The sequence below is a fragment of the Schistocerca gregaria genome, chromosome 1 (genome assembly GCF_023897955.1).
Source record: "Schistocerca gregaria isolate iqSchGreg1 chromosome 1, iqSchGreg1.2, whole genome shotgun sequence".
Classification (NCBI taxonomy): domain Eukaryota; kingdom Metazoa; phylum Arthropoda; class Insecta; order Orthoptera; family Acrididae; genus Schistocerca; species Schistocerca gregaria.
Genome location: NC_064920.1, coordinates 878,582,125 through 878,609,081, shown reverse-complemented (window position 1 = coordinate 878,609,081; position 26,957 = coordinate 878,582,125). Strand labels below are relative to the sequence as shown.

The following is a 26,957-nucleotide window of genomic DNA, read 5'->3' as shown; positions in this document are numbered from 1 at the left end:
TGAGCTGAATAGCACGCCAGTAAATTAAAAAAAATACACGAGTCTTTAAAGAAAAGAACTTTGTAGCTCGTCTCCGAAATGGTTATTTTTCAGATTCTGTCGTTGTAACGTACCATATTTCGTACGCAATTTAGCTGGAGACAATTGCGGTCACACAAGCGTAATAAGTTTTGAAGCGTATTTCTTGCTTCTCTATGAAGAAATATAAATGTGTTAAAATTAGAGGACTCTTTCAAGGTAACTAACCTACAAGCACCTAGAGGCCACGTGAATTCTAACGTAGCACCACTGATTCCCTTGCGAACTACACATAATCGTCTGCAAAGAAGAAAATCGATAAGAAGCCTGGGAAACAACTTCCGAGCCAATTTCTGAACGCTACTGAGGACGGCTGGTTTCATTAACTGTTGGCACGTTGAAATATTTACTGATATTACACGAAAGGTAACGCGGATCGCCTCTCAAATATTGATTTGCTCCGATGTGTGCTATTACGATAAAACCACTCCATCGCCGTGACTGATTGGCGTTAATAACGTCAAGATGGCGTGATATTGGGAACACGTTATGCAAATACGATGCCATGGACTTGAAAATCGGACACGCGGAACCGGTTTCCTGTACACACAAAGTTCTGTTCTTTGCGACCTTGACATTACCTTTGTTGCACTCAGAAGGACGTGGCGTGTGCAGCGTCAAAGACCACAACACCCTCTGTTACACACACCATCTGTTGGCTATCAAAGGAGCTGCATTTGCGGTTTGGTTCTCTTTGCCGGAATGATTACAGCGTCCTGAGCAATAATGTTCGTAATACGCTTTTTGCTGGGTAAAATTCTTTAAGAAAGAAACCTTTGTTCGTCAGGACAAGTACTTGACGCAAAAGACATACCGGTATGAGAAAAGCATTTCATCTGCTCTCGTAATAACAGTATAATACTTCGAACCTGCAAGAAAATATTTGGGAGGATTTTAATAAGCCATGCCAGCAGATTATTAAATACTTTCTAGCAGCCGCTCACTAAATCATTTTGAAGTAAAAAGAAGCGATCTTAGCCTTACTGAACTGTCTCTTCCTATCGTAATTTAATATAGTGGAGATCTGTACTTTAAGCTGACTGCTTGTGCCAAAATCATCACGGACAGCATAAAAAAAAAAAACGTTGGGGCGTCGGAGAGAGTGAAACGATCCGAAACTAAGGCCTGAGGTGACCTGCTCATTCGTCTCCGAATATTTATGTTATTTGCTGAGGAAGAATGACGCTCTGTCTTTGAGCAAGTACACTCCTGTTCTTCAGAAGCTGAGGTCTCGCATAACTACTACAATAATAACAATGTACAATTAACTACGTTACTAATCGAAGCACAGCTAGTCATTCCGTCACATTTACTGATCTAAAATCAGGATTACTCGTATTTCATCTTACACAGATGTATTTGCGAATGGACTATTATTTTATTTATTAATTCCTATTGCTGACGTAGTCACCTAGATTTCCAAAATGGGTTGTAGTGTTTTCCAATAATGTCTGATTTTTTCCACAACAACGAGTAACAATATCATTTGTAGGTAATATTGATATTTATGCAAAGCCAAACTTTTACTATAGAAAGAAAAGAAAAAGAAAAGAAAAATCAAAGAAATACAACAAAATGAAATAATGAGTGAATGAAACAATAAGAAAAATTCCTGTCAACACCACAAACTACCTATAAGGAGTGTGATGACTGGTACCGGTTCCCTCTTTCTGATTCCATTCGCGAATGGAGCATAGCAAACCTCCATATGAGCTCGAATTTTTTTTTTTTTCCCCTCCTGGCCATTTTGCTAGTTGGCTGACTATGCTTAGAATTCATGTTTTCGTAATTCAAACATAAACTTCTGTTGCTATTCTGCTCTGGATCTTCTCTGTCTACTCGATTGACCCTGCCTGTTAACGGTCGCAGACTAATGAGCCAACTCAAAAACTGGCCGGACGAGTGTTTCCTTAGGATTCTCACCAAAAATCTCAACATTACTTCTGTCTTTCCTGCAATTACTTTTACATGTTAGTTTTAAATCACTCCAGACCCATGGGCCTAGACATTTTATGGATGTTATTATTTCCACTGATTCACAGCCAATCGTATCGAATAATAATCGGATTCTTCCGTTATTTAAGCGCAGAATGTTACATTTGTTTACATTAAAGATCGATTAGCAATCTCTGCACCAAACGGTTATTCTCTACAGAATATCTTGCATTTTTCTACAGTTTTGTGGAGCTGCGACCTCCCTATCTACATCATCACTCGAGAACGACCTTACTAATTATGTGTTCTTATTTCGGACGAAACTATGCTGTTACTAATTTCCTCACTTGCCAAGGCTTTAGTTGATCTGGTGCAAGATCAAGAAAAACTTGAGCCAGTCCTACCCGCGGTAGTACATCTAAGTGTTGTGAAAGTTCTGTACTAAGTCTACAATACGTTACGACGCAAAATATGGGCGCCTGCGATTCAGATATCCTCTTCTAGTTGAAAGGGTGAGTCTGGCGATATTGCGGACATGTGGTATTCCTATGATTTTGCCACAAGTATCCTCTCTTACAGATTGTTGATGGAGAGGGCAACCAGCACCAAATACTTTAATGTAAACAAATGTAACATACTGCGCTTAAATAAGTGAACAATCCGATTCTTCTAAAAAGCTTTTATTTTGGGAACTCTTCAGGTTCCGCATAGCTATGCCGACCTTCGGACGGTTACACAAACAACGATTACACTGTAATCATCTGAAGATGTGTATAGCTGTCCAAAACGACTAATGGCGACAAAATAAAGACCGTTCCGAAACAAATAGTTCTGGTTGTAATAGCCAGCAACAACATCGAACTGAATACAAGCTTGCAGGAGTTTCTAGTTTCCTGTGAAAACCCGAGTACCGGTTAAACCACGTCGGGATGTCTAAAACCCAGATATACCGAATGGGAAAATAATTCACGTAATATAATTCGTTCTTTACACGAGTGTTTAAATTACAAGTCGGTCTTGTATGTGTAACTGAAATTAAAAATTCAGCTTTTAACCCAAAGAAAGCTGAGTTGGTACAGCTAAACTCAATAGCCGTTGCATCGAACTGTACACACGCAGTAGCTATTCATAAGTCAATAAAAAAAAAAAACTGGTTGTGTTAGTGCATATTTTACAGATTTACTAATGAGGAAGAAGGGCAGGTTCTTCTAAGGATGCAGAAAAACAAGCAAAAATCTCAGTAAAGTAAAATGCAGTTCTTCGCTTCAGTGCCACCTTGTTTATATTGTTTTATCAGTGTCGTTGAAGCGCAACGTAAGTGTAAGATATAAGTTTGAATTTTAGAGCTGGCTGTAGACGTGTCAATTTCGAAAAAATACCGTCTTTGTTCGGTTAAAAGTGTTAGACTCGTAAAATATCCCGAATTTATACAAAAAAGAAAAAGTCGACCTTGACTGAATAACAGCTAACTGTTTCACCAACATCCATGACGGATTAGGTAAGTATCCCTTTATCTGGACAACGACTGGTTCGTTGTTTTATCTAAATAAAATGGCTCAAGCATGAAGCTGCGGGGGAACAAACAAACAGATGTTCACGATCTGACAGCAGATTGCTACATGCTTTGGCTATAACGAGAAATAGACATACAAGGGGAGATCTTATTTCATTCCACGCAAAAGCTTGCCTTATAATGGTACCATCGCAGGAAAAAACTTGATTTTCAGTATTTCATATAGTTACTGACCGAACTTAGAAATTTAAAATTCTAAGTCATAAACTGCACATTGATGATGATGATGATGATGATGATGATGATGATGATGATGATGTTTGGTTTGTGGAGCGCGCAATTGCGTGGTTATCAGCGCCCGTACAGTTTCCCAACCTTTGCTCAGCCCAATTTCGCCACTCTCCTGGATGATGATGAAATGATTAGGACAACACCAACACCCAGTCATCTCGAGGCAGGTGAAAATCCCTGACCCCGCCGGGAATCGAACCCGGGACCCCGTCTACACATTGAGAGGTTTAACTTTGTGCGAAAGGCTTAGCACAACAAGTCAAGTATTATACTTGTAACTAGAAACAGTGTACTTGTTCTTGAGGCAGCCACCAAGCGACGTGGTGCTGTGGTTAGAAACTGGACTCGCATACGGGAGGACGACGATTGAATCCCGCGTCCGGCTATCCTCATTTAGGTTCAATGTGATATCCCCTAAACGCTCAAGGCAAATGCCTGGATGGTGCCTTTGAGAGAGTACGGCTGATTTCCTACCCTTCCTTGACACAATCCGTGCTTGTGCTCCGTCTCCAATGACCTGGATGTCGACGGGGCGTTAAAAAATCTTCTTTCATCTTCTTGAGGCACCCTAACTCATGGGGCGCACAATATAGAGACTAAATTAATCCAGTATTTGAGAATGAGATCACTTAGCAACTTCCAACAAATTTTATACGTATTATCAAACTTATATGAAAGTTTTTCTCGCTTGTAAAAAAATGAAAGATGGAAAGTTTATCGCTGACTACACTTTCCCTGTTCATGCAACAAAATCTGCGAATATTCATTATTTTTTCCATTTCATCGTGTCACAGAATATGTTCGATGAAGCGTACTTTATTGAGTGATACAGGCATAAACGCAAACAACAAAATAGATATGGAAATACAAAGTATACTGATTATGCCTAACGTGATATGGCCCATTCTAGTCTATCCGGCAGGACTCGCTTCTATGAGGGATTTGTAAGTACAATACATACCGCAAGTGCCGGCCCTGTGGCCGGGAGGCCCTAGGCGCTTCAGTCCGGAACCGCGCTGCTGTTACGGTCGCAGGTTCGAATCCTGCCTCGGGCATGGATATTTGTGACGTCCTTAGGTTAGTTAGGTTTAAGTAGTTCTAGGTCTAGGGGACTGATGACCTCAGACGTTAGGTCTCATAGTGCTTGAAACCATTTGAACCATACCGCAAGTATTTTATTGTTGTTTCAAATCATCGAGTGTGTTTGGACTGCAACGGGATAAATCTGATCTTTATCCAAGAACATGCACATACCTTAGCAATGATAAAATAAAACAAGTGAGTTCAAACTATACGTAGACGATGACTATTTGACGATCAATACAAACTAGAAATCACCGTAACCGTTCATGTTTATTATTCTTTTCACTAACATTTTTGGGGAGTTAAGTCTCCATCAGCAGATCGATTTATGTCATTAGTCCGGCTTGTGTGATGATGGAGGCTTAAATATCCGAAAAGCATTATGTAAATCAAAATATTTTCAATCAATATTCATAAAGGTCACGGTTGCGCCTGACCTAAAACTTAGCATTTAAAAGATTAATCCTACTATGAGATGTGGTGATAATGGTGTATGAGAACACTCATGTTCATGAAGAAAATAAAGAGATGATAGTTTTTCTAAAAGTAAAAAGAATGCAGGAGGCGACAGTTCTTCGTTTTTGGTGCACGAGGAGGAAGAAGCGAAGGGATAGACTGAGTTGAACCAGAGGTTGAACCTACGTAAGGATGTGGTTAGCTACGGCTGCATGGAAGGGTAAATATCGGGACTTATTCCACTGTTGAAGAACAAGAGTTGAAAATCCGACGTGAGAAGGTAGACAAGGCATGGAGAGATACAGTATAAAAGTTGGGACATAAGTTTAACGTGGCAGCAGAGTACAGAATGTAGGAGACACTCTACAACAAAATCATCCTCCCAACTAGGCAGCCGAACAATCCCACATGGCGTCTCCCGGCCAATAATGGCATACCATCATTTTACTTTAATCAATGTCGGAGAAACATAAACTGTCATCGTGCCATACCGAGCGTATCACACACAATAGCAAAAACAGACACGAGTGAAAATGTACAACAATACCGGCAGAAACATACTATTAGACTTGCGTCCGTAACGAGCCGATTGCGAGATAATTGCCCGTTGTGTGGCTACAAGATGCCGCTCTCTTCAGTATTAAATATTGTCCTATAGTCAGATTAAAATTAATTGTTAGGTGACGTTTGTCGCTGCACTGCAGGATCCCTCTGCTGAGCAGAAGAAGAACTTCAAGATATCTCAAATTATGCTTGCCTTAAATCAGTCACAGGATGTGAAAGGACAATTTAAGATAGTTATTGGTTTACTTTGCAAGAAAAACTTGGATCTGTTTGGAAAGGGGTGGCTACCAGTGATTCCTAAACACATGCGCTGAGATGTTCTACAGAAATTCCATGACACACCTGAAGTTGGACATTTAGGATTTATTAAGACATACGACAGGATGCACAAGAGATTTTTCTGACCAGGTTTATTTAGGAGTTTCCTTCACTATGTGTCGCACTGTTGAGAGTGCCAGAGGAGAAAGGCAGTTCCTCAGAGACCACCAGGCCAACTCCAGCCGAAACACCTTTCCAGTGTGTTGGGATTGACCTCCTCGGACGATTTCCAACGTCTGCTAGTGGCAATAGATGGATTATTGTTTGCACTAATTATCTGACACGCTATGCCATCACAAAAGCAGTGAAAACAGCCGAAGCATTCGATGTAGCCAAATTCATCGTGGAAAACATTGTATTAAAACACGCTGCCTCGAGGTCTTTAATTACGGATCGAGAGAAAGTTTTTCAATCGAGTCTTGTGACAGAGATAAACCGTTGGAGAAACATTACTCATCACATGACGACTGCCTACCATCCGCAGGCTAACGGGCTTACTGAACGCCTTTTGGCCGGCATGGTATCAATGTTCCACAATGTTGAGCAGAGCAACTGGGATGAGGCGCTACCTTTCGTAACGTCTGCCTTACAACACCGCCAAACAAGACGCCACAGGATTTACGCCACTTTTCCTGGTGCATGGGTGTGAGGCGATGACGGCGATGGACACTGTGTTTCCGTTACATCGTAATGGCGTGGACGACGACTACATCGGCCAGGAGTAAACCAGAGCTGTGGAAGCTCGGCAGTTAGCTCGACGCCGAAGGTATGACGGGAGCAACCGCTCTGTTGTCTACCAGCCTGGTGACCTCGTCTGGATCAAAAAAATGGCTCCAAGCACTATGAGACTTAACATCTGAGATTTAGACCTACTTAAACCTAGCTAACCTGACATCGAACAGCCATGCCCGTGACAGGATTCGAGCTTGCGACCGTAGTAGTTGCGCGGTTCCGGACTGAAGCGCCAAGAACCGCTCGGCCACAGCGGCCGGCTCGTCTGGGTCTTCACTCCTGTTCGGATGGTTGGTCTCTCTGAGAAGCTCCTTAGGTGCTACTTTGGACCTTATAAGGTTGTAAGACAGAAGGGAGGAACCAAATTTTGAAGAAAACCTCTAATTCTGCATTCGCGATATTCTCGGAAACGGCTCTCATTTGTACTGAAGCATTTCTGCTTCTATTGTCGTATAGTTTCAAGCGAATTAGTTTTTGCTGTTAATTATGATACATCTACATCTACATGATTATTCTGCAATTCACATTTAAGTGCTTGGCGGAGGGTTCATCGAACCACAATCATACTATCTATCTACCATTCCACTCCCGAACAGCACACGGGAAAAACGAACACCTAAACCTTTCTGTTCGAGTTCTAATTTCTCTTGTTTTATTTTGATGTTCATTCCTACCTATGTAGGTTGGGCTCAACAAAATATTTTCGCATTCGGAACAGAAAGTTGGTGACTGAAATTTCGTAAGTAGATCTCGCCGCGACGAAAAACGTCTTTGCTTTAATGTCTTCCATCCCAATTCGCGTATCATATCTGCCACACTCTCTCCCCTATTACGTGATAATACAAAACGAGCTGCGATTTTTTGCACCCTTTCAATGTCCTCCATCAATCCCACCTGGTAAGGATCCCACACCACGGAGCAATATTCTAACAGAGGACGAACGAGTGTAGTTTAAGCTGTCTCTTTAGTGGACTTGTTGCATCTTCTAAGTGTCCTGCCAATGAAACGCAACCTTTGGCTCGCTTTCCCCACAACATTATCTATGTGGTCTTTCCAACTGAAGTTGTTCGTAATTTTTACACCCAGGTACTTAGTTGAATTGACAGCCTTGAGAATTGTACTATTTATCGAGTAATCGAATTCCAACGGATTTCTTTTGGAGCTCATGTGGATCACCTCACACTTTTCGTTATTTAGCGTCAACTGCCACCTGCCACACCATACAGCAATGTTTTCTAAATCGCTTTGCAACTGATACTGGTCTTCGGATGACCTTACTAGACGATAAATTACAGCACCATCTGCGAACAACCTAAGAGAACTGCTCAGATTGTCACCCAGGTCATTTATATAGATCAGGAACAGCAGAGGTCCCAGGACGCTTTCCTGGCGAACACCTGATATCACTTCAGTTTTACTCGAAGATTTGCCGTCTATTATTACTTCCTGGCAGCAAATCATGAATCCAGTCGCACAACTGAGACGATACCCCATAGGCCCGCAGCTTGATTAGAAGTCGCTTGTGAGGAACGGTGTGAAAAGCTTTCTGGGAATCTAGAAATACGAAATAAACTTGAGATCCGCTGTCGATAGCGGCCATTACTTCGTGCGAATAAAGAGCTAGCTGCGTTGCACAAGAACGATGTTTTCTGAAACCATGCTGATTACGTATCAATAGCTCGTTCCCTTCGAGGTGATTCATAATATTTGAATACAGTATATGCTCCCAAACCCTACTGCAAACCGACGTCAATGATATAGGTCTGTAGTTCAATGGATTACTCCTACTACCCTTCTCAAACGTAGTGCGCCTCTGTAGCTCAAGTGGTCAGCGTGGATGGGTGGTATACGGGGGACCTGGTTTCGACTTCCAGTACTGCCAGGGATTTTTCTTTTGTCGGAGGAACGGGGTGCACTCGGGCTGCAATGTCTGCAAAGCCGACAGCGGCCGGCAGAGTGGTGTGCTGGCACCAGACCACGCATCCTATGATGCCTTTGGCAGAGGATGACACGGCGGTCGGTCGGTCTCGAATAGCCCATCAAGGCTAGAATGTGGAGTTTGCTTTGCTCGAATAGACGCCGGAAGGGACTGTAGTGGATCTAGGTTCGACGGCAGGGGTCGACGCTCCGGGAGGCGGCCAATGAAGCAGGGAAGAGCGGCGGCTCCTAGGCAGCGGCAGCGGCAGCTGCGGCCTCGACTCGCGCAGGTGTCCGGAGTGGCGCGCTGACCCGGAACGTAGCGGCGAGGCGCGGCCGTCCACCCCGGGCCGGACTACCGTTACCGCGGCCCCGGGATCGATCCCTCCTTCCCACACACAATATTCCCGGCCCTCAATAGCGGCGCGCTTTATTACTCGCTGCCGACGGCTCATCGCCAATAACGCGCCCGCCCAGGAGCTCGGCTCAGCTGCGACCGGCAATCTGCAGCGCTGCCCGTCGCGGCGAAAACTGCTGGCGGCCGGCTGTCCGCTGCGCTCGCCACACCTGCTGCTGGCGGCAGAGGAGATACAAAAATACACTCCACGTTTTTACGGAGCATTGCGCTCTCGCTCCGTATGACGAAGTACAGTCTCTCTCCGTCTCGAAGGGCAATAATTGTACTCAAAAGCTTGAGAGGAAGTTTCGGACGGTTTCACGTTCGTGTTTGAAAATAGATGCCAACCGCGCAGAACTTGCCCTTCAAGATTGAAAATAAGAGGTTGGTTCCAAAAGTTTCCCGCTTTATTACATTTTTATGGTTGTTAAAATAAAACAAAGATGCTATTTTTAACGTGATCAACTTCTATTTCAATACACTTTTCGCATCTGTGAATTAACAGCTTTATACTTTTCACTAAGTAATCTGACTCTTTATCGACAAAAGTCCCCTTAAAGCAGCTTTCACTTCACCACCACCACCACCACCACCACCATCATCATCAAATTTTCTTTCTCGAAACTCTCTCTTCATTTTGGAGAAGAGACAGTAGTCAATTGGGGCTAGATCTGGACTGTAGGATGGGTGATCAATCACTTGGATGCCACTTTCTTTTACTGCAGCCTTCCCAATTGCCGCCGTGGGCACTGGCACACTGCCGTAGAGAAGACGAACTCGATTCATCTCTTCAGGTCGGTGGAGTCACGTAATTTGTGCAGAAGTGAAGTGCAGTATTGTGCGTTCATTTCTTTGAAATCAACTAAGAGAATTCTCCTAGAATCCCAGTAGATGGTAGCCATCACCTTCTTTGTGGACTGAGTGACCTTCACCGTTTTTGGTGAAGTTTCACATGGTTTACACCGTTCAAGTGATTCTCTTTGGACAGAGGTACACAATAGAGAACCATAGTTTCATCCCTGTAACAGGGATTCCAGTAATTCTTTCTGGTTGCCACGGTACAATTTGTATTCCAGTAGTTCTTTCTGGTTACCACAGCACAGCTACGAAAACTTGGTGCAACAAACCAGGTGCTGCTCCTTCTGCACAGCAGAGAGAAGTCTGGGCACCCCCATCTCGCACTTAACTTTTTTCTTACGCAAATGATTAAGCACGAATCGGAAAATGGTTGTTTTAGATAACCCTAACATTGATGCAATTTTCTTGAGTTCCAACCGGCTGTCGTTCTGAACTTCACTTTCAACATTTCCTCAGAGACCACCTCAACAGGTAGACTAACACGTGGATCATCAGAGCAATGCTCTCCCTGCCTACACGAAACTATTTAGACCATTTATTCACTGTAGAGTATGAAGGAAAGCATCAGCATAAACATCATCCAAGCGGACTTCAGCTGGTGTAAGCACTTCTATTGTCAGGAACTTTATCACTGCACGATACTCGATTTTATCCACTGCAACACCACAACACGTACCGGCTCACCCAAACGTGTGTCACATTCGACTGGAGCTAGTAGTGGACTGCAACTCAGGTGTCCCCTGCTACTCTCCAAGGCATTTTAACCTTCGCGCTTGTATTTAAGGTCAGACCGGAAACTTATGGAACCTAACTCATAAATGCTATTTAATATTTATTTGAGAGAAATTCATTTGAAATTCTGAAGCTAGCAGGGATATCATATGGAGAGCGAAAGGTAATCTCCAAATTGTACTGTAACCAGCCTGCAATTGTAAGACTCGGTGGACACCTAAAGGCGAAAGTAGTTAATGAGGGAGTGAAACAGCGTTGCCGCTTATTCCTTGTGTTTTGCAACCAATATATTGAGTAAGCACTAAAGTAAACCAAAGAAAAATTAAGAAATAGTTTGTAGCTTATCCCCTCTTGTTTTCAAATCTGTACATAGAGCAAGCAGTAAATGAAGCCCAAGAAAAATTCAAATACGGAATTAAAGTTCAGGGAGAAGAAAAAAAACTTTAAGGTTTTGCGAATGATATTCTAGTTCTGCAGAAGGACTCGTTAAACGGAATGGATAGTGCCTTGAGAATTGCTTCGAAGATGAATATGAACAAAGATAAAACAAGAGTAATACAATATTCTCATCTAAATCAGGATATCTTCAGCAGAGTTCCAGGGAAGCGTGATAGGACCGCTGCTATCTTCTATGTACATAAATGATCTAACAGACAGGGTGTGCAGCAGTCCGCGGCTGTTTGCTGATGGCGCTGTGCTGCACGGGAAGATGTCGTCACGTGACTGTAGGAGGATACAAGATGACTTAGACAAAAATTTGTTTCGTGTGATGAATGGCAGCTAGCTTTAAATGTAGACAAATTTATGTAAATTCCATAATATACGAAAACAGCATTAGTAGTGTACTACTTGACACACGCAGGTCGACTTAATATCTAGGCCTAACGTAGCAAAGAGATACGAAACGAATGATCACGTAAGGACGATTGTAGGGAAGGAAAATGGGCGGCTTCGGTTTATTAGGAGAATTTTAGGAAAATGTGGTTCCTCTGTAAAGGAGACCGCGTGTACAACACTAGTGCGACACAGTCTGACTACTCGTCGAGTGTTTGGGTTCCCTACCAGGTCGGATTAAAGGAAGACATCGAAGCAATTCAGATGCAGGCTGCTAGATTTATTACCTGTAGGTTCGGTCAATACACGAGTATTACAGAGACGCTTCGTGGCAATCCCTGCAGGAAAGACGACTTCTTTTTGAGGAACACTGTTGAGAAAATTTATAGAACCGGGTTCTGAAGCTGATACAGGAGGATCCTAGTGCCACCAATGAACATTTCGCGTAAGGACCACGAACTTAAGAGAATTAGGGCTTGAACAGAGAATTATAGATAGTCGTTTCTCCGTCGCTCTATTTGCCAGTGGAATAGGAACGGATATAGTTAGCAGTGATACAACGAACCCTCCGCCACGCACCGTACTACGGCTTGTGCAGTATGTATGTAGATGTAGATGCCGAGCGAATTAGATTAGCACATGAATAGCTGAAAGTAGTAGGTACGTTTTGCTATTTGAGCAGCAAAATTACTCGCAATGGCCGAGGCAGAGAGGAATAAAACGCAGATTGGCAAGAGCAAGAAAAGTATTTCTGAAAGATACGTTAGTTAGCAGCGAATATAAACTGAAAGATTATGAATTATTTTCCTGGAGATTTTTGTCTGCTACGTTGCATTGTCTGTAACGGAAATATGGGCAATAAACAGTTTGGACAAAGATTGGAAAGGTTTTGCAGAATAAAACAGAAGATTAGATTGATAGGTCGTCTACTAATGACAATGTACAGGACTGAAGCAGGCAGAAAGCTTTATGGCACAACGTAACTTCAAGAAGGGATAAGTTGACAGGACATATCCTGAGGCATGGTACTGGAGCTAATTGCGTGTATGTTGACGGCGTGGGGGGTGGGTGCTGTAGACGGAGACCATTGTTTGATTATACAGCAAGTACGTTCTAATAGATTTAGAGTGTAGTAGTTATGCAGAGAGAAAGCGGCTTGCACAGGATAGAACAGCGTGTAGAGCTGGATCAAAACAATATTCAGACTGACGATTACAAAATGTGCAACAATTTTCTCTTTCACTGTCTTTCATAAGCATAGATAAATGACAGCTGTTGATGTGCGATACGTAGAGAACTCCGCAGAAATATTCGGACCTCGTTCATGTCCACGGATGTATCGTCAAAACTTAGGAAATTGTCAAATTTACTATATTTCTGCCTTACTTACAGTTTCCATATTGTAGCAACTAAAGTGTACTGCAGTACATGATGTGATTACGATAGATTAAACACAATAAAAATGAAGGTTCGAGTCCTCCCTCGGGCATGGGCGTGAATTTGTCTATATCGTTAAGTTAGTTTAAGTAGTGTGTAAGTCTAAGGACCGGTGACCTCAGCAGTTTGGTCCCTTAGGAATTCACACACATTTGAACATGTAATTAAGTCACCAAAAAAATTGAAATTCGATTTAATATACGATATCGAAACGACACTGTAATGAAACTATGTAGATTTTTGCTATCGTTATTTAGCATACAACACATAAATCCGAGGAATGTAATCCACAGCTACTGGTTTCGGGGGCCAAGCTCCCGTCATTTAACTGCCTGCGTTCAACCCTCCACGCTCACACAAACCTCATGAAAGATAATATTCATACTTGCTTTAAATAAATTAATAATCAGGTTCTACCAGTAGTGTTTAGATACTTATAATGCGTTTTATGTAAATTGGGAGAAAATAAATAGCTTTTGTAACATTGTTACTGCACAACATCATTCCGTATGAACAGTATATGGTAGCTTATCACTTTTTTTTCTTTGGAATCTCTCATTGTGAAAACTCTGAAACTTTGATACATTGGACTACAATGACTTTGATACATTGGACTACAATGCACTCACGGTCATAAAAGATCAGTGGATAGAATTATGAACCGTAGTTCCAGGAAAGTATGCTACAGAATCTTTACACTTATTACTGTTTGTTATATATTCCTGGCTTTTAGACCACACAGTTTCCTCAACCTATTCTATATTTTGCAATCCAGAAAAACGGCATCTGTTTCTTTTAAAGTAGATACGCACTACAGATTGAGAAGACTGCTAAGTAATGAAATTTTAAAGCAACGTTTTGCTCTCAAAGCTGATAAAAATGAGGAATTCTTAAGCATTAGCATCAGCCGCAATATAGGAGAAGACGGCTATCCTCTCCAGGAGGTTGATGATGAACAGAACAGGTTTTCTCATAGCATAAAACTGTCACTGGGCGCCCCATGGCTCTTTCTCCGTTGTGATATGTGGTAAATTACAAACATTTTAGGAGTACTTCCAATGTTAAAATTTCAACGCGTGTGAGCTGAGACTCTCATTGAAGATTTTGTAGTTTGCAGATCTCTTTATGCCAAAATAATGTTTCTGAAGTAACATAAATATCTCTAAACTGAGGTATATCTGAACGCGCCTCTTAATAATAATGAGACTAGGGTATTACTCATCCGGTAACGCTACGTCTCCAATATAGGGATTCTGTTGCAAGAAACGAAATTATTCGCACAAGTTATATTGACGCTTGTGTTCCTCTCCCGTAGGAAAGGTGGTTCGAGTGTTGGTGTCTTCTAAAGGGTTGACAAGTAACCTTTCGTCCCGGGGGGGGGGGGGGGGGGAGAGGGGAAGGGGGGAGGGCAGGATTTTATTCCTCTGTATGTATTTGTTTCCACTGAAACTCATTAGGGGCTTAACACAGCAGGATCTAATACACAGAGCCTTGCCCCGCGTGGAGCACTGGCTCCTCATACGTATTCCGTCTCCTTGGATAAGATCTTATACACAGTCAGAGTCAATATAATTCGTGGACCACCCGCGCTTCCTTCGTTACTAATTGGACAACGGTTTCTCGGCACATAACACGCTACGATGTATCTTAAACCAGCCTGAATTATAACACAGCGTCCTTTATTGTGGAGTGTTAGTTGTGAAGTAGCTATCGAATGATACCGTCTGTACCATTCGTTCTTGTCCCTACGACTCGAACACAGTGAGAGCGTGTAGCGGCGTGGAATGCTCCCGGCCACCATCGTTTCCAGTACAACCTGTCCCATTCCTGCTGTCAAAACCTTATCGAAGTTTACCAGCGGAGTTAACATTATTTTAAGTTAACGGTCTCGGTACGGGAAGAGATTAGAACATTTTAAATTCTGGAATTTTATTGGAACTCGTCTGAGACACAAATGGATACTTAGGTTATCTTTTGTCTCCCCCAAAAGTTATTTCAGAACAGCTATTTCATGCTGTACGCGAAATAAAACAAGTGCGCACATTTACAGGGTGTCCAGCAAAGGAGACCCTGATTTCAAAATTAATCACCTCGAAAACTAAGACGGATATTTTTGTTTTGAAAATTGTAAGAATTTTATACAGAAGTTGTACAGACGTTTCGAAATAGTTTGAAAAGCTGCTAACAGATGGCGCTGTAATCGTAGGACGTCGTGCCTATAAATACCGCGCCGCAGCTCAAAGCGATCGTTTCACTACGGAAAGTGAAAGGAGGTTAGCGTACCGACAGAAAAAATTGAAATCAGTCTTTCATTTAACAAAGTGTTTTTCTGTTGCTGTGATGCTACAGGTTAGAGCACAGTTCGACGGCAACAAAGCGCAGTTTTCAAACACTATTTAGTGTGTTCTAGTAGGAAACAATGCGAAAACCGTTCACAAGCACTTCGCCGAATTCCAGCGGACAGGCAGCGTGGCTGATGATCTAGCGGGAAATGTGAGCCCCAGGCAAACTGAAAATGTCGCCACGGTTTCTGAAATTATTCAACAAAATTCGACGAAATCTCTCCGACGAATTGCGGCAGATACTGGTTTGAAGAGTTCCAGCAAGCAGAAAATACTGAGACGAGGCCTACACATGTGTCTATTCAAAGTCCAAAGCCACTAGGCCGTACCTCTATGATAAGTGCGACGGATTGCTGACTTTGGGAACCTGCTTCCCACAATGACTGATGATGAAATATTTAATGTTCGCTGCATCTGGTTTGCAGATGAAGCACACTACTATCTCAGTGGAGTTGTGGATGAACAAAACTGGCGATTTTGGTGTTCCGAAAATCCATGTTTGATATTCTCTCAAAGTTACTATTTGGGTTATAGTATGCAGCAGAGGAGTTTTTAATCCACTTACCATGCGTGGAAAGATCACTATTGAATGTTACGTTGCAATATTGGAACAATTTGTCGCCACAAAGTTAGCGTTGGAGAATCGACCAGGCGCCGAGTGGTTCCTGTAAGATGGGGCCAGACCACATCGCTCCGAACATAAATTTCGCTTTCTTGATGAATACTCCGTGGATCAATATTCATTACGTGGGATTATTGCAAATTTACTGGGGGCAGGGATGGATTCGCCTCCACATATTCGCCCAATCTGATTCCTCGTGTGTACTTTTTGTGGGGCAGAAAAACGACACTGTCTACCGGAACGATCCCACCACGCTGGACGAGCTGAATCGGCGATCTGAGTGGCATCTGAATCCATTCCCGTTGAGACACTGCGGAATGTGCAGGCGGATTTCATTCTTCGTTTGAACCACTTCTGTACATTTTGAAAAGACTGATGTGACTGCAAACACTACTGTAAAAAACGTGTTTAATTATGCAGGCTGAAACTGTACGCTCTGCACAGGGTACTGCGTCATCTGTTAGCATCTTTTCGAACTATTTCGAAACTAATGTATAACTTCTGTATAAAATTCTTATAGCTTTCACAATAAACATACCTATGCGCTTGTCTATCGATCTTAGATTTCGACTGGACTAGAATTCGGGAGGACGACGGTTCAATCCCGCGTCCGGCCATCCTGATTTAGGTTTTCCGCGATTTCCCTAAATCACGCCAGGCAAATGCCGGTATGATTCCTTTGAAAGGGCACTCTGTCCTTCCCTAATCCGATGAGACCGATGACCCTGCTGTTTGGTCTCTTCCCCCAAACAAACCCAACCCCCCTCTAAGTTTTCGACGTATTTAATTTTGAAATCAGGTACTCATTCGCTGGACACACCGTATGTGCAGACTAAGCAACAAAGAATATGAAACTTCCTGGCATATTAAAACTGTGTGCCGAACCTTTGCCTTTCGCGGGCAAGTGCTCTACCAACTGAGGTACCGAAGCACGACTCACGCCCCGTCCTCACAGCTTTACTTCCGCCAGTACCTCGTCTCCTACCTTCCAAACTTTACAGAAGCTCTCCTGCGAACCTTGCAGGACTAGCACTCCTGAAAGAAAGGACATTGCGGAGACATGGCTTAGACACAGCCTGGGGGATGTTTCCAGAATGAGATTTTCACTCTGTAAAGTTTGGATGGTAGGAGACGAGGTACTGGCGGAAGTAAAGCTGAGAGGACGGGGCGTGAGTCGTGCTTGGGTAGCTCAGTTGGTAGAGCACTTGCCCGCGATAGGCAAAGGTTCCGAGTTCGAGTCTCGGTCCGGCACACAGTTTTAATCTGCCAGGAAGTTTCATATTAGCGCACACTCCGTTGCAGAGTTTAAATTCTCATTCTGGAAACAATGAATATCTTCCAGTATCTGGAGAAAATTATGGAATCATTTACTACGCAATTTGCAGTCCGTGTAATATTATGCGTAGGCTTCTGATTGTTGCATAGAGGACTTTCAAATCTATTCAGGGAAAATAATTGTGGTCACTGTGGATATTAGCTGTACTACTGCCCGCCTTCCAACATCTTATACGTAAAATTTCAATACCCCTTTAATTTAATCTCTCTGTTTTTAGTTTCTTGGATGTATAATAATAGCTTCCATTAATATAATATTCCTCAGTTACACATGAGGGCAATGCGTGAATCCATAATGATTCTTTCACTTAGAAGCGGAGGATGTGCTGTTTTTGAAAATTATTAGAAGTTCAAAACTGCATTCTGAACCGGGCCACGAACCCGGAACTTTGCCTTTCATGAGCATTGCTCGTACCATCTCAGTTATCCAGACACGACGCAAGACCCTCCATCACAACTCTTGGCAAACAGTTTTAATCTGATAGGAATTTTCAAATGCAAAGTTAAAGAGTTATTCTGGAGATAAACCCTTACTCTGTGGCTAAGCCATGTCTCTACAGTATCCTTTCTTCCAGTAGTGCTAGTCCAAAAAGGTATTCAGGAGAGCTTCTACGCAGTTTGGAAAACAGGGGAGAAGCACTAACGAAGCGTGGATCAAACTGTGCTTTGATATTTTCCAGATGAGCTTAATTAATAATAAATCAACAATCTTTAGTAATGAAGTTACAATCCAGATTTGTTATCAGAACTCAGAAATGTAATAATTTATGTGCCAGTTGTTAGTGAGATTATACGGTTTTTTTTATTTTCGCTTTTATAATGACGGTAAATCACAATGCAGTCTGAAGATGGCTTTCGCTAGCATCAAACAACAGTTCATTCAGCCTACATATTTCGCTCGATGGTAGCATTTAAAAATCCGATACGACGTATAAAGGCAAGGACAATGAGAAACATTTTATGCTTCCGTTTTCGCTTTTTCGTTGGGAACGAGGGACGAATTGGAAAACAAAATATTGGAGTCCACATAATCCCTTATGAAACTGCTAAATTATATCCCTGCTTCCACTCATTCGGAAGTGCAACGTTATCCAAAACCTCCTCAAATTTTGGAGCTCTTGTTTTAAACACTGTGAAATACATTTAGTAGTCATGATCTTCCTTGCAGAAAGCGGAACCCTAAAAGTCTTACAGAAAGTTAATACATGTCGAAGTGTGATTGAATGCAGCGAGTATCAGTAAATGAGAAACAAAAATGATGTGCTACTGATGTTTAACTGTTTCAGTTCTAAATTTTGATTTAAATTATAAAAGCTATTGAATTTGAACTCGAATTCAAGAAATGTTGTACAAAAATCATCTCAGGAGATGTCGCTAAAACTTCGTTTACGACCAACTAAAACTTTTTCTTCCATTATTTTAGTTAATGTCGGATACATAAGATAGTATGACCTCAGTCTGAAAAGTGGTAGCCTTTTTCGTTTAAATCTCATACTCGGAACTTAACATACAACGTTAACAACTGGTTTTCTGGTTCGCCTAAATCCGACAGATGATTTCTGTAAGCGACTTTCTTAATTTACAGTATTGAGAATTTTTGTATAGATCAATTCTTAGAACATATACGGTTTAAAGCAAGTGAAGCTGAGTCAGAAACAATAAAAAATTTGAAAATCGCAATATTATATTTATGGCCCATAGACTAAGAACTACTTCGTTTTGAATATTAAATTCTCGTAAAGCGTAGGAGATCAATGACAAAGAATATATATACCAAACCAAAAAATGATAAATAGGTGGTAGCAAATATAAATGAAGCATTCTCGGTACCTGCCTCGATTTAACAACCATGAAGAAAAGTTAGAAAAGTTGTAGAACTAGAGTTTCCAAGATGTGAAAGTTATTTGGAATACTGAAATCAACAGTGAAAAACACCAACCGCAATAGGAATCTGCATTTCACATATAGCGATGAAGTCGTAATAAAACACAATGATTTTAAGTAAAGTGACTTATGTTGATGTTTCTACTCGGAATTTAAAAAATCTCCAAGAACTCGGAAAAATTATAAGAGAAACGAGGGTACGACTTTAAACTACGGGGAAGATGTTTCCAATCCCAGCTTTATTGAGACTTCTGTACTCATCAGCAGTTTGTTTGCATTACGGTGTATTTAGTACAAGACAAAATGAAGTCTTGACATTTTCCCTTGGTTTCTTCATTGTGAGGCAATGAATGAGTTGGGATAGTGATTTACAAATGAGACACTGAAAGGGAGTACATGGTGCCAGCCGCTGAGATTAACACATGTGCAGCAGTTATAAACAGATAACAGTAAACAGCTGCACGGAAATGAGTAACTGAGCGAGAATTAACAGACGCATATGCAAATGTAGATCCCGTATTCATCTCCAGCGGAGGCCGATAGTGTTTTGCCAGACTGTGTATTCATTAGTACTAGATTGCCATTTATCCCTTTATTATCGCTACTGCGTTGATTGCCAACACCTCCTGCAAATTGAAACTATTGCCTGGGGTGTTTCCCTCGGTACATCAATTTCGAGCTGTCAAGTACACGGTCCCATTTAATGTTATTTACTGACTGTGCATTTTTATCTTATTCAGCAATTTCAGTTCCTGCTTTCATGTTACTGGGAGTAAAAAACAGTAAGCATGTACCTGTTTGTTATGAGAGTCAGCTGAAAAATAATACCTCCGAATTTTTATGTAAAAACTCTTAACATTTTAAAAATAAAACAAGCATTCTTAAGATTCTACATCTTCATTTTTCATGTCTACACATTTGCAACCCTCTGCCGCTAGAGGGCTCCGAATTGTAGTGTGTAACATGTCTGTGTATCGTAGCTACGTAGGTTAGTTAGGAATAGCATGCTGCAATTAATTTCGAATTGGGAGAGTTAAGCTACACCTGGAGCACTCTCTCCTTCACCGTGGCAATGCCAGACCGCACACAACAATCCGACGTCTTGGGTTCATTTCATCGATCAACCTGGATACAGTCCCCACTTGGCTCTATCCGATTTTTCTCTCTTTCAAGAACTTAAAGAACATCTTCGAGGACTTCACTTTAATAGTGATAAGCGATGGAAGCAAAGCTGAGGTTGTGGCTCCGTTAAAAAAGCCAAACATTTTACACTGACGATATTAGCAAACTGGTCTCTCGTTGGGCGAAATGTGTTTGTCGCCAGCGTGACTATGTTGAGAAATAAATGTGTAGACGTGAAGAATAAATATGCAGAATGTTAATAACGTTAGTTTTATTTTAAAAGCCTTAAGAGTTTTGACACACAAAAATTCGGAGGCATTACTTTTCAGAAAGGCCTCGTATAGTTACTGAAGTACTACGATTACTGAAACGATTGTAATTTTGACAGGGGCCTCACCTTTAACAGACAACCAGTCTGTAAATGAAAGGTGAGAGTGATGACAAAGACATGTGTCATAGTGAGAAGTTGGTTCACAGATGTAAGGCCAGATCTTTGTGTTCAACGTACGCAAATTTCTTATCGCCTACGCCGGTAGAAACTGAGGAGAAACATGTATAATATTCTCAGTTTCTGCTCTTCCTCTGTGATACAGTAATAAGACGCTTTTCCAAAATTATAGGCACTAAATAACAAACCACACTTGCTCTAAGTCTTAAATGGAACAGGGTAAACAACCAGGCATAGCTAGGAATCTTATGACAGGGAACCGAAAGCAGAGCCTTCTGCAGCAGCTGAAATTGTACAGTCCCTAGCATTCACAGAAATTAAAGTAACGTATTGGCCATTAATGAAGTAATAGTATTAAGAGAAGAACTGTTGAAAGTACTTCGTCATAGTTTTAGATAGCCGACCGCTGTGGCCGAGCGGCTCTAGGCACTTCAGTCTGGCACCGCGCGACTGCTACGGTTGCAGGGTTGAATCCTGCCTCTGGCATGGATATGTGTGATGTCCTTAGGTTAGTTAGGTTTAAGTAGTTCAAAGTCATAGGGGGCTGATGACCTCATATGTTAAATCTCATAGTGCTCAGAGACATTTGAACCAAGTTTTAGATAGGAAAGTTCCGTTTGGATCTAATAGCCCAGGAGAATTAAACTATTTTTTTGATATTGCTTTTCCACGAGATGGACAATGCGACTATTACCTACAAATCAGAAAATCTGGATAGAGATAGATAGAGAGAGAGAGAGAGAGAGAGAGAGAGAGAGAGAGAGAGAGAGAGAGAGAGAGGGGGGTCAGGGGTGCACTACTATCCAAACAGACGTCGAGAGGAAAGTGGTCCTCTTTATACGAAGTACCAGGTGATTATAATTAAACTGACGGTGTTCCGAGGGCTTCAGTGCGGGTTGTATACATCGCAGGATGCTGAAACAACATAGGTATGTTCATTACTCGGTGCGCTCGCGGAGTACGCTGAAAAAAAGTTCCTCTTTCTGCCATCAGGTTAAAATTTGGTGCTGTAAGAAATCAGCATGTGAAATGCTTTCTGTTTTGATGTGAGATGGTATTTGTCGCTTGGTGACGCGTGCTCATTACTTTTGTGAAGTAACTGTTGGTGTAACGGGTTAAGAAAGTTGAAATGCGTTGGCTCTTGAAAAGAAGGACCGTGCACTGCTTGTAAATATCACATTACGGAGAGGCCCCATGTCAAGAATATGATCAAGTATTACGAGGTAAGCAAGAGATATCGGGTGCGCACCTAGCTCGCCAGTCGGTGATAGGACATACTACGCGCCTGTTTTTATGTGAGAGTCGCCAATAGAGTATAACCAGATACTGTCCAGGTAGGATATTCGGCTTTACCATGCTCTCCGAACTTCTTAACTTTGTGTACTATTGTACAGTATTTGTGAAACGTCTGAGAGTGTATCCAGCCCTTTGATAGGTCGGAACTCGGAAACTTCTGGAACGGTGATGTGCCATAGGGTGGCACTCTCCAAGTTTCTGGGAGGAGGAATTGGGATAGGTCGGCGTTTTGAATCTTTCAAAAAGTGACTCCGAACCTTCCAGAACGAAACTGTTAGGAGTTTTCAGACTGGTGAAATAAAGTGCGCGGTTTCAGACTGGCCAACAGTTTTGGCGAGCTCACACCACGCACTTCTTCACCGGTAGCCGTAGTAAATACACTTGGTCGTTGGGAGGCGTAAAGAACAGACTAGTGCACCACGATAGGAGTAGTGGATTCACGAGCAGAGGGCCACGCCACGACAGCATCTGTCTCGCGCAAAAGTGTAGTAGCAAACGGCGTCCGATAAGGCTTGGTAATCTTTCGGCCATGATCTTACTCGCTGGGTTCTATTTCTCTTTACTCACTAACCTTCCGATGCCATCATCACCAACACTTCGATTTTGCAATTAGCAGCCAGTTAACACGATTTGTTATTCGTTCGGTTTAGTTTTTTAGAACTTTTCCAGTCCTTTCTCTCGGAAGATCCACAAAGATTTATATGCATTCATTTTCACATGATGAGTGTTTGATGCTTGTTTGTTCTGAGCTATCATAGAATTCACAGCCAATAAATGTACGTGATTTGTAAACCTTGTTTCATTACTGAAACTGAAAGTCCCCATTACTAATTAGTAATTATTATTGTTTGATCAGGGCCATAACTACAGTCCACATGTTAGGGCCAGCCCTTACCTTCCCGTGCGCATAATTCCTGTACCGTAGAGGGGGACTTAGACACTGAGAGAGAATACCCAGTGCATGTCAGTGGCAAAACATCTACAGCTACATCCATACTTCGCAAGTCACCTGACGGTGTATGGAAAAGGGTACTTTGAGTATCTTTATCGGCTCTTCAGTCTCGTATTGTTCGTGGAACGAAAGATCGTCAGTATGCCTCTGTGTGGGCTCTGATCTCTGTGATTTTGTCCTCATGGTCTCTTCGCGAGATATACGTAGGAGGGAGCAGTATACTGCTTGACTTCTCGGCGAAGGTATGTTGTCGAAACTTTAACAACAGCCCGTACCGAGGTACTGAGCGTCTCTCCTGCAGGGTCTTCCACTGGAGTTTATCTATCATGTCCGTAATGCTTTCGCGATTACTAAATGATCATGTAACGAAGCGCGCTGCTCTCCTTTGGATCTATCTGGTACGGATCCCACACTGGTGAGCAATATTCAAGCAGTGGGCGAACAAGTGTACAGATTGACTAGAGTCTTGCGTTTGAAAATAAACGCGTCATAATGGCATCCCTGAATTTATTTCACAGAAAATAGCTACACTCACCACTAAGAATCACTGGTCTTCCGAAGAACCAGCGCGCACCAGATCTGCATTTGGGAACATCATTTACGAGAGCTTCATAGATAACAGGAAGGAGGAAATAGTACGTGCCGATTCGCTAAAGTAATCAAAGGAAGGATCACCTTATGTAGTGCAGTCTTCGGGGAAAGGCTTGACCAGTATACTGTACGTCAACTACACCACTTTCTACGGAATAGCAACTGAAGTGAGAAACCTATACGAAGGTTCTAATACAAGAAGTAAGTTTGCACAACATGAGCGCCTGGTAAGAGTTCTACGCCAAATAAACCCATGTTCTCTTTCAGTGGTTGACCGATATTTTGTTGGGTGAGCTTATCTTCCAAAACAGGCAAAGCTGCCTACTCTGCGTGACTCACCTCTGGTAGGGCACCTGAGGGGAGAGCAGCACCTTGTGTGCCGGCGGCTGCCGCTGCAGCACCTGGCGGCCGTAGACGCCGTAGCCGAAGCCGTAGATCTCGTCCTCCTCCCTGTCGCTGAGGCAGCTGGACGGCTGGTACTTGCCCGGCACGTAAATGGGCTGCGACAGCGACGTGGTCAGCTGCTGAGGGCTGGGGTTCGAGTCCGGCGTGGAGGCCGGCGTGCCGCCCGCGGCGCCCGCCCCCGCGCCGGAGCCCAGCACGCGCATCCGCGGCGACAGCTCGTCCCACTCGCGGCGCCGCAGCTCGTCCAGGTGCTCCAGCACGTCGCCGTAGTGCGTGTTAAACAGGTCCGCGTACCGCGAAGCCAGCCCCTCCAGGTAGCCCCGCTCGCCAGTCTGGAAACCAGAGAGCGCAATACTCTTCAAACTGGAGGAAGGATATTTTATCTCTTGTCACAATGGGCGTTATGGTGGTAATTTTGACATATTTATGCATTAACGCTCTCAGGGCGATGTTTTTCTCGAGCTTCCAGCCACATCGAATGATCAAATATTCATGAGGTTTTGGACGGCCATTGGCGATGTTGACGAGGAGCCCTTAACCGTAAGGTTGTGGATAATTGATCACTTGGCATGGTTGGAAGTTGGGTGAGGAAATTTTGTTATTTATGCATTTATTTCAACTGGCAAATATAGGGCCTTCAGGACTGTTGTTGTTGTTGTTGTCGTCTTCGGTCCTGAGACTGGTTTGATGCAGATCTCCATGCTACTCTATCCCGTGCAAGCTTCTTCATCTCCCAGTACTTACTGCAACCTACATCCTTCTGAATGTGCTTAGTGTATTCATCTCTTGGTATCCCTCTACGATTTTTGCCCACCACACTGCCCTCCAATGCTAAATTTGTGATCCCTTCATTCCTCAGAACATGTCCTGCCAACCGGTCTCTTCTTCTAGTCAAGTTGTGCCACAAACTCCTCTTCCCCCCAGTTCTATTCAATACCTCCCCATTAGTTACGTGATCTACCCACCTAATCTTCAGCACTCTTCTGTAGCACCACATTTCAAAAGCTTCTATTCTCTTCTTGTCCAAACTATTTATCGTCCATGTTTCACTTCCATACATGGCTACATTCCATACAAATACTTTCAGAAACGACTTCCTGACACTTAAATCTATACTCGATGTTAGGACTAGAAAACATAATAACAAAGATTATTATTATTCTTTCCTTTCTCAGACGTTATGCCTGGTTAAAAATGGAAAGTGACGCGGACCTCGATCAAGCGTGACTTCCTTTTAACTGTACGGTATATGTTACATTGCCTTTAGGAACTTTCGGGTAATTGAACATGTATCAATAATTACAGATTTCTGTAGTTGTACATATACGCCTGGATGTAGCTGTATTGCGTTGATGTACTGGTGGATATTGTGTGATATGGCTCCTGTAGTTGATAGTGTGATTGGTATAATGTCAACTTTATCCCGATGCCACATGTCCTTGACTTCCTCAGCCATTTGGATGTATTTTTCAATTTTTTTCTCCTGTTTTCTTCTGTATATTTGTTGTATTGGGTATGGATATTTCGATTAGTTGTGTTAATTTCTTCTTTTTATTGGTGAGTATGATGTCAGGTTTGTTATGTGGTGTTGTTTTATCTGTTATAATGGTTCTGTTCCAGTATAATTTGTATTCGTTATTCTCCAGTACGTTTTGTGGTGCATACTCGTATGTGGGAACGTGTTGTTTTATTAGTTTATGTTGTATGGCAAGTTGTTGATGTATTATTTTTGCTACATTGTCATGTCTTCTGGTGTATTCTGTATTTGCTAGTATTGTACATTCGCTTGTGATGTGATCTAGTGTTTCTATTTGTTGTTTGCAAAGTCTTCATTTATCTGTTGTGGTATTGGGATCTTTAATAATATGCTTGCTGTATCGTCGTCGTCGTCGTCGTCGTCGTCGTCGTCGTCATCATCATGATGAGAGTGATGGTTTTCGTGACCTATCTAAACCATTTGAAAACAAAACTGCAGTGAAATAAGAATATGAATTTTCACCAATTATGCCTGATTGTGTCCTACAGAAGGTAACTCAAGACTGGCAGATAAAAATGAGTCTCTACAATATCCCAAACGGCGTCATGTTACGCTATCAAGCGAGTGGGCTTAAATTCAACTGCCTTCCTTTCAAAGGTGATCTAGTATTTTTCGCGCAAAATCTGGATATTGCAAACAACGAATAAAAGTACTAAAAGAAAATACGAACCACATACAAACAAATGCAAAAGATCCAACGTGCACAATGAAAACAAATTACGGTGACATCAAAAGAACACATTGTTCATGTACTAGGAGAGATTCTCATTCCGAGCATCAATGAGAAGACAGCAGCCAAAGGACACGCCAGAAACATGGAGACAGCAAACAGATTATATTAGAACACTTAAAAATGCAAATTTTTATCTTCTGTTACGCCAAATTCGGTCAAACCTTAATTTTTATTTGCAAAAAAGACAACTGATTGAAATGGTGGCTCTTAAAGACAAAACAGTAAGGAAATCTCTGTGTAAAAAGAGTGACAAGCGAAGAGTTTCATCTAATTTGATTTCAGACAAGGAATTACATGATAAGTCAGCGACCAGGTGTTTTGTTGCTGTGCAGCCTTTCAACATTGCGAACTGACTGTGTCAGTTACATATACTTGCACCCGATACGTAGTATTAACAGTCGTATCATGCATTGAGCAGCAAATGTGAAGTACTTCGATCTGAATGCTCTGACTATCATCTTGGTAACGGCGTTGCGAGGACAACATGAGTCAAAATTGTATCTATTTAACCTATTTCTGTTTTTCATTACCAAAACACACTCCAT

General features: G+C 42.2%; 1 protein-coding gene across 7 annotated transcripts in view; it reads right to left on the bottom strand.

The window, feature by feature from the left end:
- The window catches only part of LOC126273339 (SAM and SH3 domain-containing protein 1-like), a 1,103,988-nt gene that overhangs the window by 265,689 nt on the left and 811,342 nt on the right, over positions 1-26,957 (bottom strand). For all 7 annotated transcript variants that reach the window (XM_049976889.1, XM_049976896.1, XM_049976908.1 and 4 more), the window contains one exon: positions 24,077-24,474. In XM_049976889.1, the coding sequence (XP_049832846.1) occupies positions 24,077-24,474 (398 nt within the window). The remainder of the gene's footprint in view (positions 1-24,076; positions 24,475-26,957) is intronic.